The 13518-nt window shown below is 49.5% G+C and overlaps 1 protein-coding gene across 13 annotated transcripts in view; it reads right to left on the minus strand.

The window, feature by feature from the left end:
• Positions 1–13518, minus strand: part of PTPRS (protein tyrosine phosphatase receptor type S) — a 248807-nt gene that overhangs the window by 106938 nt on the left and 128351 nt on the right. For all 13 annotated transcript variants that reach the window (XM_074939363.1, XM_074939359.1, XM_074939366.1 and 10 more), the window contains exons 3-4: positions 4756–4901; positions 3395–3536 (exon numbers count right to left, since the gene is read on the minus strand). In XM_074939363.1, coding sequence (XP_074795464.1) covers positions 3395–3536; positions 4756–4901 — 288 coding nt within the window. The remainder of the gene's footprint in view (positions 1–3394; positions 3537–4755; positions 4902–13518) is intronic.

A 13518-nucleotide genomic window follows, 5' to 3' on the forward strand; every position in this document is an offset into this window, starting at 1 on the left:
TCAATCTATTTAGCTTAACAAAGAGAAGATTCAGGGGTGACTTGATTAGTCTATAAGTACCTACATGAGGAACAAATATTTGATAACGGGCTCTTCAGTGTAGCAGAGAAAGGTATAAAACAATCCAACAGCAGGAAGCTGAAGCTAGACAAATTCAGACAGGAAATAAGCTGTACATTTTTAACAGTGAAGGTCATTAACATTTGGAACAATTTACCAAGGGTCTTAGTGGATTTTCCCTCACTGGCAATTTTTACATCAAAATCGGATGTTTTTCGAAAAGATCTGTTCTAGGAATTATGCAGGGGCAGTTCTCCAGCCTGTGTATACAGGAAGTCAGACTAGATCAGAGGTTCTCAAAGTGGGGTGTGTGGAATTTATTCAGAGGGGAGGGCATGAGAAACTTCAGGAAGAAAAAAAACAACCACCTTACTATGCACAGGGACGTGCACAGCAATACAAATCTGGCCACTTTTGGAGGGGCACTTTCTGTACCCCTGAGGCTGGAGGAGCTTGCTCTCCCCTGGTGGCCAGAAGAGCTGGCTCTCCGTCTGTGGCCCCGAGGCCGGAGGAGTGGTCATCTCCTGCCCCAGCCCAACCCCAGAGAAGTGCGTTGCCCCCATTGATGGGGGAGGGGGGCGTGCCCCTGCTCGCCCTCCCTTGCTCTGACTGTGCACATTTTATTCGCAGCAATAACTAGCATCGCTGATTCATCCAGACATATCAGGCCCTCAGATGGAGTTGTGCATTTGTCTTTAGATGGCGCTGGGCATTTTGATGGATTTCTGTGAAGCTTGCCTAGCATTATGCAAAGTCATTGCCATCTGAACCTGAATCCATTTGCTACAACGCATTGTGCCCGTTTAATTGTAAGCACGGACCACAAGCGCCGCTTCTGCTTTTGCTGTTATTACAACGGATCTTCAGCTCATTCTTGCCACAGGAAAAAAAAACCCAACTCAAGTGAAAAAATAAAGATGTCGAAACACATTCAAGTGAAGCACCCCACCACATCTATCGGTAGATGTACTTGTGTGGTGGAAGGGGTGGGGGTGTAAATTACTACAGACACAAAGAAGGGGCGTGCGATCCAAAAAGTTTGAGAACCACTGGACTAGATGATCACAATGGTCCATTCTGGCCTAGGCATCTATGAATTAGGAACTTGCTCATGGGCCATTCAGCAAAAGTACTTTAAAAGCTACCGGGAGGAATACTTTGCAACTGCCAGAGATACCTACAGCCTTCTGGGCTGGGAGCTCGTATGCCACGCTCTGCCATGAGAATGGCTAGGAACTCCTAAATCTATCACTAAAGATGTAGAAACAGCTGCACAACCAGTGCTCCTACTGGAAGGACCCATACATCCAATACATTCCTACAGCATTTCCTCTTGGGAGCTCCCCACCCAGGCAGTGCTCCCACACCATTCTCTACGGCAACACGGGCTGGGAACGCCCTCCCAGCCAGCGTATACACCATTCCCTATAGGGCCTTCCCATCAGGATGATTTACAAGCTCTTCTTGTCTGACCCAAGAAGCTCATGCATCTCCTCCCCATAAGAGGGTTCATTTCCGTTAGCAGGTCGGCTTTGTTCCGTGTTGCAATGGTTTTAGATCTCTGGGACTAATAAATACCCACCCAGTAGGCAGGAAACATCTGGAGGCATCAAAAGCAGGAGAACAACAACAGCGGGCCCTGGACACACCTCCCCTCCCTCCCCCGCCAGCCCCCAAAACACACACTGTGCTCCCAGAGAACGTTTCAAACGGATGAAATGTAACAAGAGTCTGTAGACATATCCCTCACAGTGGGGACTGGTATGAGAGAACGAACGGGAGACAGGGTCTTGAGGGAGAATGTGGCATAACCTGGGGGTTCTCACCTTTTTTCTTTCTGAGCTCCCCCCGCCCCACCCTCCTCAACATGCTATGGAAGCTCCACGGCCCACCTGGGCTGCCATAACTGTTTTTCTGTATATAAACCCCCTGAAACCTGCTCATTGCCCCCCTAGGGGGCCTGGATCCCCAGCTGAGAACCACCGGCATCGGCAAAGGCCAGAAGGGGCCCAAGGGAGAACAGGTGAGGGAGGGACTTGGACAAGGAAAGGGAACTGGAGCGCAGCCTGTCACGCAGGAGCTCAGCTTCACTACATCAAACGATAGGTGCTCTTCTGCAACCCTGGATGACAGGGATTAGATTTCAGAGAACGATGGAGCCTTCCTGAGCTGTCCATAAACGTCCTGAGAAGGGAGTTTCCATGGGACAGGACAGAGCAGGGCTGAGACAGAAAGGCCACCTGAAGCATTTGAGGGAGGAAAGGAGCGAGCAAGAGCGAGAATGTCCCAGCACAGCCCCATCTACGCAGAGATGGCTGGGCACAGTTCCTGCGCAACTGAGGAGAAACACTGCCATGGGTGCTGAGGAACGTAGTCATGAAGTGGGGAGCTTCTCCCACCCAGCTGCAAACAGAGCCACTCCCAGCGAGCTGCCCTTAATATACTACCCCGGGCAGGTGAGGTGCACTCCCAGGGCTGCTGACCAGAATCAGTGATGCTTTGGGAGCAGGCAAAGGTGGGCATTTGCGCCTCAGCCCCACTACTCGTATGGCAACTTTGTAAGAACAAAAGAATGGCCATACTGGGTCAGACCAAAGGTCCATCTAGCCCAGTATCCTGTCTTCCTGCCAATGCCAGGTGCCCCAGAGGGAATGAACAGAACAGAGAATCATCAAGTGATCCATCCCCTGTCTCTCATTCCCAGCTCCTGGCAAACAGCCACTGATGGGCCTATCCTCCAGGAATATATCTAGTTCTTTTTTGAACCGTGTTATATCCTGGCTTTCACAAAATCCTCTGGCGGGGAGTTCCACAGGTTGACTGTGCGTAGTGTGAAAAAAATACTTCTTTTTGTTTGTTTTAAACCTGTTGCCTATTAATTACATTTGGTGGCCCCTAGTTCTTGTGTTATGAGAAGGAGTAAATAACACTTCCTTATTTACTTTCTCCACACCAGTCATGATTTTATAGACCTCCTTCATATCCCCCCTTAGTCGTCTCTTTTCCAAGCTGAGAAGTCCCAGTCTTATTAATCTCTCCTCATACGGAAGCTGTTCCATACCCTTCATCACATTTGTTGCCGTTTTCTGAACCTTTCCCAACTCCGATATATCTTTTGAGATGGGGTGACCACATCTGCATGCAGTATTCAAGATGTGGGCGTACCACGGATTTATATAGAGGAAAGTTGATATTTTCTGTCTTACTGCAGAACGGATGGGGGAGAAAAGGGGTCAGGAAGGGGGAGCTGCAGCAGGCAGACTTCATCACCCAGAGAGCGGGTATCCTTCACCCTGCTGGCACCCCTGCATCGACAGGCCAGCGTGCTCTTTACCTCGGAGAACGGTGAGCTTAGCATGGACGGTGATCTCCCCGTGAGCATTCTGGGCGACGCACTCGTAGACATTCTCGTCCCTGGGAGTACGGAGGGGCTGGATCCTCAGGACAGCACCTGCGCTCTCGTCAAATTCAATGGTCTGAGACAGAAAGGGAGACAGAGGGATTGAGTATAAGGCCCGGGCCCTGCTGTCTTGCCCACACAGGGGGCAGCCGCACACATCGATCCGGCTACAGCAGCTCCCCCTTCCTGCCCATCAGTTCTGCATTTTCCCCTCAAGACCTGCCCCAATGCTCACAGAAGACAATGACAGCCTTTGCACTCGCTTCAACAGGCTCTGCATCAAGACCTGTGCTTACAGGATTGAATCGCACCTGACCCCCCTGCCCGTTTTATTCAACAAAAGCTCCCCTGCTCAGCCGAAAGCCCTGGAACACCAGTGAAACGATGAGCCTTTGCAGGAGTATGGGGACGCGGAGACAGGAGCCGCAAAAACAGAATGAAATATTCGAGCTCCCTCTTTACCCCATCTGCCTGAAGAGCAGACGTCAGAATGTCCCTCCCACCCCACAGCCGGCTAGCAGGGTAGAGGTCCCATTGTGGGTCAAGGCTAAGGGTGTCAAAATATGACTACTGCCCTCTCCTTGCCCTGCCACACACTCTTATTTAAATATTACAAATAAATTGGGTCTGGCCAGGAATGCCAGTAATGCTCACCCTGGGCTGTGGTGAACCTTAAAAAAAAAAAAATGGGCGGGGATAGGGGAGGTGTATTTAAAGAGTTGGCTGAGCTGGAGAAACGTCAGATTAAAAGGGTCAGTCCAGCTTGTGTTTCTTGGCGGAGAGGAAGAAGCAGCTTTATAATAGACACTTAAAAAGAAGCAACAAATGTGCCTAGTCTCCTCTCATTTTGCAAAAATCACACAGCTTAAGCCTCCTAGCTGTTAAAGGCTGAGAACTCACAACTCACTCCATTTATAGCTAACTCCCCCGCCCCCACACACACGCTTTTATTGACGCCTTAGGGAATTCATGTAACAAAGCTGCTTTATGTCTGCTTTGCTCTTTTTACTACTTACACACACACTAATGTCGACACGTCAATCAGCGATGTGACGACGACAGCACGTGTCGATGTACCTGAGCTAACTCTGATCTAGCTAGCTCCAGTAACAACAGCAGTGAAGCTGCAGCAGCATGGACTAGTTGCTCAAGTACATACCTAGGGTCCCAGGTGGGCTTGTAAAGACCATGCTGCCGCGGCTAGATCAAAGCTAGCTCAGGTATGTCTATACCTGCTGCAGTCACAACTCTGACTGCAGCCACGTGGACTCGCGTAGTTCCAGTCTGTCTCTTACCTCAAATCTCTGCGAGTTCACTTTCTTCCCCTTCTTGTTCCAGGTGACCCGGGGCTTGGGATCCCCCGTTGCTTGGCATACAAAAGAAGCCACACCTCCTGACACGCCAATTTGGTCCACTGGTTTTTTAATGAACTCAGGGGGACCTTTAAAAAAACAAACAAACAAAAAACAGTAGACAAGCCCTTATAAGAAGCAGTCATAGTTAATAAAAACCCACCATTGCTTATACTATTACGGCTATCTAGCAGAGCTGGGGAGTTACCATGGAGCGTGTCAAGCACTAGTTTCCAAGGAGACACCTTTGTGGTGCTGCCCTGCCCTCAGTTTTACAAACGGGGCACCTGTTTCTTTGTTCTAAGTCTCTTTCTGGTGACTTAGAAGACAGAACTCAAATGTCCTGTGAAACTTTACACCAACCCATTGGTGTATCTTTATATGCAATGCTATAATTGGTGGGGGACACAGAGCCCCTGGAATAGGGGTAGCCCCTAGGAGGCATGGGAGAACAGGGGTGCACCCAGAGCCTCTGGCATAGGGGGAGAATGGAGGACATTGGCATGGGAGAAGGGGCACACAGAGGTGAAGAGAATCTAGGTGAGCATGGGCGAAAACGGGGGCGGGGGAGGAAACAGGGGTTCACCCACATCACTTGGGCATGAGGGACACTGCTATGGAGGGAATGGGGGGCACACAGAGCCCTTGCCATAGAGTCAGAGAATGTAAGACAATGGTATAGGGAGGGAGGGGGACATGGCATGTGGCAGGAGAAATGGGGGGGACACACAGAGCCCCTGGCATCAGGGAGAGGATGGGGATGAGGTGCATTGAGTCCCTGAAAAAGAGAGGGATGGGAGGGTGGAGCTTGTGGGGGAACAGAGGGATGCAAGGAGCCCCTGGTATGTGCAACTTGCTTAGCCTGCAGAAGCTAGGAAGTGTGTGACCCATTTTTGTGTGTGTGTGTATTTTTATACACACACACACACACACACACGTATCCCCGTACGTTGGAAAAGCGAGCTGACAATGTAGAGCAACAAACCAAATTCATCACCACTTGAAACAATCAAGTTGTCAAAACTCAGCGCACAGCCAGAGTTTGCGGACTGCTCCTGCAGCTTTCCCCCAAGAGACTCTGCAGGCTTTTAAACCCAAAACCAGGGGATCTGCACAGCTCAGAGAGGAATCCAAAAGCCCCTCAAACGCCTCTCACATCCAGCTGTGCAGAGATGCAGGGATGCCTGATTAAAAAAAAAAAACACTCACAGCTGTGGTTGGGTTTTATCCTTCCCTATTCAGTGACTCTCCTCTAAGCCTGACAGCCTACAAGAGCACCTCTGAAGGAAGAGGGAGAGGGGAAGACTGGGCAAACATTACAAGCAAGGAAAGAAAGAGTCAAGGGGCTTCTGGCGGGAGGAGGGCTAGACAAGGAGGAGTCTATCTAGAACAGCGGTTCTCAACCTATTAATCATTGTGGGCTGCAGTGTTACCTGGGCCGCAGGTTGAAAACCACAGCACCCCCTCACACACATCCTCCTCACACCGCCGTGCCCAGCGCCCCCAGCCCAGAGACCCCTCCACAGAGTGGGGCCAGGAATGGAGCGCCCAGGTGGCCTGTGGGGTTGGGCAGCAGGGACCCTGTTGCATGGAGCTGGGCACCAACCCTGACCCCTGCTGTGTGGGGCCAGGTGGCAGCCCAGATCCGGACCCTGGACCCTGCTGTAGGGGGCCGGGCAGCAACTCCGGCCCTGGACCGCACTGCCGTTTAGCACACAGCTGGGCCGCAGGTTGAGAACCACTGTTCTAGAAACTCCCAAAGAGGCCTTCCTTCCGTGTCTGTTCCAGCTCTAACCTGCTCTGCCAGCACAGTTTCCTCTACTCTAGTTAGTTTAAAATTGACTGAAATATTTAAATCACAAGGCCACAGCTGTGTTCAAATAAAATCACTCAGATCATAAAGTTGCCGCCTGTTATTCTTGTGGAAGTAGACCACACGACTGAAATGTGCATATTTATATGTACATATTCAGGGTCTATAAAGCAAGATGCAGACAGCCTACCAGAAAGAGCGCTTCAGAAGAGGGTGAATGGGAGCCCAGGAAATGTCCCCGGTGAATTGCAGTGATCTAATGTGAAGAGGAAGTGCCCTCTTCTCCTTCCCAGCTCCATCTCCTTGCCGGGCAACTGGTATATAAATAAAAGTGTGTGTGACGGAATCAAGTATTTGTTTCCATGCTGGAGGTAAACACAATTTGTTGGAGCTGTTTATGTCCTGCTGAATGTTGTGTGCACAAGCATTAGATTTATAAATATCTAAATCTATATTTAGAGAGGTCACAGAGTTGCTCTTGTACTTTTACAGCTCAAGGTTGTCAGAAAGTCCTGTTGGAAACTCCTGCATTCAAGAATTTGTCATTCGCTTGTAAAAATCTGCTCTGGGCTAAAACTTAAATGCACAGTCTCTGCCCAAGGCCTTATCTCTCCCCAGTCCCCCTGCCTCCTGAGTTAACATCTGAAAAGTCCACACAGGTCAATTTCTGAGCTGTACCAGTGCAGCTGAAAAGGTCAAGGGCTTCTTAAAGACATCAAAGTTACACATTAGTCTTAGAATCAGATTCTTTACTAAAATTAAAAATCTAGCCTGTGACTAATCATCCATAATATCGACAATTATTGTAGAAGGCAAGGTGATCTAGTTATTAGAGCAAACTACTGGGAGCTAGGACTCTGGGGTTCTAATTCTGGCTCTGGGAGGGGAGTATGATCTAATGGTTACAGCAAGAGACTGAGAACCTGGACTCCTAGGCTGTATTTCTGGCTCCATCATCGACTCATTGTATGCTCATAAGCAAATCGCTTCATCTGTGGCTCAGTTACCCCCATCTGTAATCGGGAACAATAGTTACCTGCCTTGCATGGCGGTTGTGCTGCTAAATTGCATATAAAGCATTCTCTACAACTGGAAAGAAAATAAATTCAAGAGGAGTTACTGTTTCTAAAACTCTGGGTCCCTCAGATCCAGCATCTGCCTCTAATCTCTGTTAACCACAGCACCCACGCTGATTCCCACACTGGTCACAAAGGTGCCACCCACCCCAATCCCAATGAAGCGCATGAAAGTGTTCTCCCCTTGTCATATGAAGTAGAAATGAGGTGGCTACAGAATTCCCACATGCTGCCCAAGAGAGTCAGAAAATCCAGGGGCTTTGGTGCAGAATTCAGATCCAGCCTGCACCCGAATATGCAAGGTCTTGGTTAGAATCCCTGATATATTCTGTAAATGACTCTGGGAACCTTCATAACACACAGGTGCTATAAGAAAGTAAAAAGATATTAGTACAGGCAACCAGAGGGTCTGTGTATTTCTTCTGAAAAACCAGGATTGTAGTTTCTTGATTTTTTTTTTTTTTTTTTTTTGGGTAGTCATTTTGAGACTCATTTTTCCAGACATCACTGTCACATTCGAGGAGGTTTTATACCATTTCACCAATCCTCCCAGGTGGTCACTGGTGAATGGATGGAAACACAAAAGCTGTCCCCTATCTGACCTGGTTCTGGAAAGCCACAGTGAATCTTACCCACAGCCTGATGCTCCTTGGGGGCAAGGCACAAGGGATTTTATTTTTTCCTCCGTTTCCTGATTAAAAAACCCCAGCTCTTTCTGGGAGAGCCTGAATCAAACAGGAGGGGAAGATGCTTCAATTCAAAGAACCTTCCTATTAGGAGAGGCTGACTGTGGGGTTTGTTGCCGGAGAGATGAGGCTGCAAACACGCCTGCTGTGCACCTGCAATTTAAAAAAATTTTTTTTTTTGCACGGCTTAATGGAAAGCCCATCAACCTAAACAGAACCTTCCATTCCAATGAGGGCCTGCCCACCTCCTACTCACTTCCCAAAATGAACAGCCAGGGGCAACCAAAGCACTGGATGTTGACAGCAGACAGCAACAAAACCCTTTCTTTCCTGCTCTGATTGCGTTCAGGTGGAGGCAAGCAGCTTGCCTCCTCCCCCTCTTTTGGAGCGGGATGCCATCCCTCTGACCTTGTCCCCACCCTGCCCCCAAGCATGTTCTGTTCTTACTTCTCGATTCAGGATCACTGCCTTGGCCAACAGCACCCAGATGCCTGGCAAGGACATTCTTCCCATCACCAGCACGGTGACTCTCTGTCTAGCTTGACCTGCTCTAGTACTTGGTAGGTGGGCTCTTCAGGCCCCTGTTGAGAAGGGAGCTGACCCACATGCAGCATCACCATTTTTGAGCATGCGCTGGGGCCTTTAGGAAGAAACGGGTTTGGGATCGTCAGCTCATCTCCCAGGCACACATGGGTTTAGGGGACATCTCACTGGAGAGGCATGATAAGATGTCACTTCTGGTGGCCTTACAGAGTTAAATGACTTGATGGTGGGAGCAACACCAACTTCTCTCTCCTTGCCCAGTTCTTTCACAAGGAACCTTAAAGGAAAAGCTCTTAGCTCATCTTTTGCAAAACCCTTGCAAGAACAAGCCACCTCCTTATGACACATGCAAGCTAAGAGAATCTGGGGAACTCTGTATCAAAGAGGAACTGGGGGGAGGCTATCTAACCCTATAAATCCCAATACCCACAGGAGGTGCTGTCATGGGGCACAGTAAGCGATGAATGGGGGAAGAGGACAGGCCAGGGCATGCTTGTCTGAAACATCAGAAACTGAAGAAAGAGTGAGAAAGATTGAAAACTCAGAGTTGGTTTAACAAGGCAGGCGGGATTAACATATCTGAACTGACAGATGAAGGAACAGAATTCAGTTGCTAAATCACTCCACCAAAACTTGCCTTCCTCTTTCCTGTCAAAGCTGGTCCCCAGATGGACACAGCAGCCCTGCAGCTGAAATCTTCAAGGGGTAAAGAGGACAAGAGAAATATTTAGCCCAACAGTGCAGTCTTTTGTTTATAATGGATGCAGCACGTACTTCCTCCACATAGTCTCACCAACATATTACAGTCATGAGCTGGTTGTACATGAATCCAGGGTTGAGAGGGAAGTTTGGTTGCCTCCACTCTGCCGAGGCAGCAAACAAAAGTGCCAGACTGCGATGAGGGTTTTCGGGGATGTTAGCATCTATCCTGCTCGCTAGGAATTGGATGGGAACTACCAACTCTGTTCATAAAGGTCACCAAACAAACAGCCTTTGGTCACTACCGGCATAGGCTGGATCTGAACCAGTGACCTAGAGCCGAAAAGCCTTAAGTTACACACCTCGTACCGATCATTGTAGACAGTGCTATGTCAACACTAAACTGGGAGGAGTGGTAGATACACTGGAAGGTAGGGACAGGATACAGAGGGACCTAGACAAATTGGAGGATTGGGCCAAAAGAAATCTGATGAGGTTCAACAAGGACAAGTGCAGAGTCCTGCACTTAGGATGGAAAAATCCAATGCACCGCTACAGACTAGGGACCGAATGGCTCGGCAGCAGTTCTGCAGAAATGGACCTAGGGGTTACAGTGGATGAGAAGCTGGATATGAGTCAACAGTGTGCCCTTGTTGCCAAGAAGGCCAATGGCATTTTGGGATGTATAAGTAGGGGCACTGCCAGCAGATCGAGGGACGTGATCGTTCCCCTCTATTCGACATTGGTGAGGCCTCATCTGGAGTACTGTGTCCAGTTTTGGGCCCCACACTACAAGAAGGATGTGGAAAAATGGGAAAGAGTCCAGCGGAGGGCAACAAAAATGATTAGGGGACTGGAACACATGACTTATGAGGAGAGGCTGAGGGAACTGGGGATGTTTAGTCTTCAGAAGAGAAGAATGAGGGGCGATTTGATAGCTGCTTTCAACTACCTGAAAGGGGGTTCCAAAGAGGATGGCTCTAGACTGTTCTCAGTGGTAGCAGATGACAGAACAAGTAGTAATGGTCTCAAGTTGCAGTGGGGGAGGTTTAAGTTGGATATTAGGAAAAACTTTTCCACTATGAGGGTGGTGAAACACTGGAATGCATTACCTAGGGAGGTGGTGGAATCTCCTTCCTTAGAAGTTTTTAAGGTCAGGCTTGACAAAGCCCTGGCTGGGATGATTTAATTGGGGATCGGTCCTGCTTTGAGCAGGGGGTTGGACTAGATGACCTCCTGAGGTCCCTTCCAACTCTGATATTCTATGATTCTATGACAAGAGAGCTTAAACAGGAGAAGCTCTTCAATGGGAGAGCTTCAACATAGCTGCCACCTGTCGTGGACGTGGATTAACTGAGCTGACGGGAGAAGCTCTCCCATCAGCGGAGTAGCATCTTCACTAAATGCTACCGTAGCACGGCTTTTTAAATGTCAACCTGCCCCTCAGACTAGACTGATTCTCTAAGAAAATCATACCAACCTTCCAGATCAATTCTTTGAAATACTCCTGCTGACCTAGGCTAAAACTCCCTAAGTGCTGGATTATTTAGGAAGAAGACAGTTTGGGAGATGTATAGACGGGTCAGGAGATAGAAAACAATGGCGTTCTCTCTCTCTCTCTCCTATCTACGCCACACGACCAACATTTCACACCCTCCAGACCAGAACCTGCCCTATGCTGAGGATGTTTGAGCGTTCAGCCCCACTCCCCATGGAAATAGGACTGGCCAGAAGCTGAGGAGCCCAAGCTTTAAGGGGACCTCCCTCTCAATGGAGAATGGAAGGGAAAGAAACAAGTCCCCACTCCACCACCACCTCTTCTATGGCCAAAGGACAGGAGGTAGAGGAAACCCATGCCCTGATTTTATCCCCACCCTGGAGCGAACTATGCCCCCAAACCATTATGGATGCCTTGTATATAGAGCCCTCTTTAAGGCGGGGGGACACATGGGACCTGATGCTCTTCTCTGATAGTCGCCCGTCCCCCTTTCCTTCTCCTGGCAGAGAGTCCCCTTCACCCACCCAGCCCCCGGGTGCCGGCTGAGAACTGTCTCAAGGGCAGAGCCCAAGGAAAAAGCTGGAGCGGTCAGGAAAACAGAAGCAAAAGGAAGGTCTGGACTGCTCCGTCGCTATAGTAACCAGCCCACGTCTCTTCTCTTTACACAGGCCTGGCTTATTTCCTCTCCTCCTCAGGTGCAAAGCAGGGGGAGTGCGAATCTTTCCAGTGCCACTGAGGGGAGGACGGCGCCTCACCCTGCTGCCAGCTCCCCGCTCCTGGGGAAAACCCCTGATGGCATCAAGGCAGATTCCCCAGGCAGGCCCCTTGGCTGGCAAACTCGCTCCCCACATGCTGCTCCATCTTTCCCCTTACCCAGCTCCTCAGGGTGCCTTCCCTTCTGGCTCACTGCCCTGGTACTGGGCTGGCGAGGAGAGGCAACGAGGCTGGCGAGGAAGGGGGTAGTGCAACCAACCGCTCTAAGATGGTTACCAGCAGGGAGATCTGGCTATGCTCTGTCCGAGCCTAACAAGGGACTTTTCAAAATGCCCAACTCCCTGTTGTTGCTGTTTACTGTCCCCACAGTTTTCTTATCTCTCCCCTAGCCCTGAGGTGAGGTGGGCAGCTTCAGCTGGCTGACTGTAGGCTGGAGAATTCATCTTTGCATCCAGCGTCAGCTCCCTCCATGCCCCTCCACCTCCAGGAAAATGCCACAACAATGGACAAGTCAAGACAAACAATTTATTCTTTCAGCCGGCCCCGGGGGCAGAGAGCAACATGAGCCTGGCTGAAAGGGGCCCCTCGCCCACAGCAGCAAAAAAAAAATCAATGGAGACAAAAGAAAGCCAGTTACAAAACGTATATTTAAAAAGGTTTTGCTTCCACTTTCCAAGGCCCCCAGTCTCTGCAGTCAGCATTGTGATGGAGGCCTACGCTCCAATCGTGCTGACCCAAGGAGCCTGCATGTGGGGACACCACATTTCAACTCCTACCCATGCAGGTGAAAGAACACTCAATTATCCCCCAGCATGAAGAACTGAGAGAGAGAGAGAGAAACTAGACTGCACCTGAGACAGCCCGGGAAGAAAGCAAGAGCACAGGAAGGAACAGACATTCAGTCTGAGCAGCTAAGGCATAACCAATTGATCAAAAAAGTCTCCCCTCAATTGAGGTCCTTAAAATAACGGGGGGGCGGGGAAGGGGCACCCTCACAGACCCCGCTTCTCTGAGCATTTTGCAATGGGTCAGCTGTGCCAGCAAATCATTTGGATATTTCCTTCTCCATTTTCTTGTATCGGTTGCCATACAAAGTACATCTCCACTAGAAAAATGGGTCAAGGTGAGGTCGGGGTGTGTTAGCAAACTCCTATCTTCTTCCTACCGTGGAGACATTGAGTGGGACAAGGTGTATACTGGACTTTGTTCTCGTATGCCTCAACCAGCTCCAGGGGGACAGCAGGTGCTGGAACGCTAAGGAAAAGGTGCTGTAGAAGCCCGGTTTTGTGGGTAAGGGCCTGGACAGACTTGGGAAACCTGGATTCATTTCCTGGCTCTGTCACAGTCTCTCTCTGTGCTTCAGTTCCCAACTGTAAAATGGAAATAATAATCCTTCATTTCTCCCACCCATTGTCTGCCTTGCCTGTTAGACTCTAAGCTCTTTGTGAGCGAGAGTTCCTGCCTCAATTAGTGTGCACAGTACCCAGCACAAGGGGGGGGGGTCCCAACCTTGGCTAGGCCCTCACGCACAATCATGATGCAAAAAATAACGAATAATAGTCAACTACAGTCCCTAGAGCCAGGAATGCAGGGACTCTCACCAAGGTCAAACAACTTCACAAAAACAGAAGGAAGTTCTGGCATCTCCCACCATGGCTTGTAATTCTAACGGGAGCA

Source organism: Natator depressus, chromosome 25 (genome assembly GCF_965152275.1).
Source record: "Natator depressus isolate rNatDep1 chromosome 25, rNatDep2.hap1, whole genome shotgun sequence".
In the NCBI taxonomy this organism is placed as follows: Eukaryota; Metazoa; Chordata; order Testudines; family Cheloniidae; genus Natator; species Natator depressus.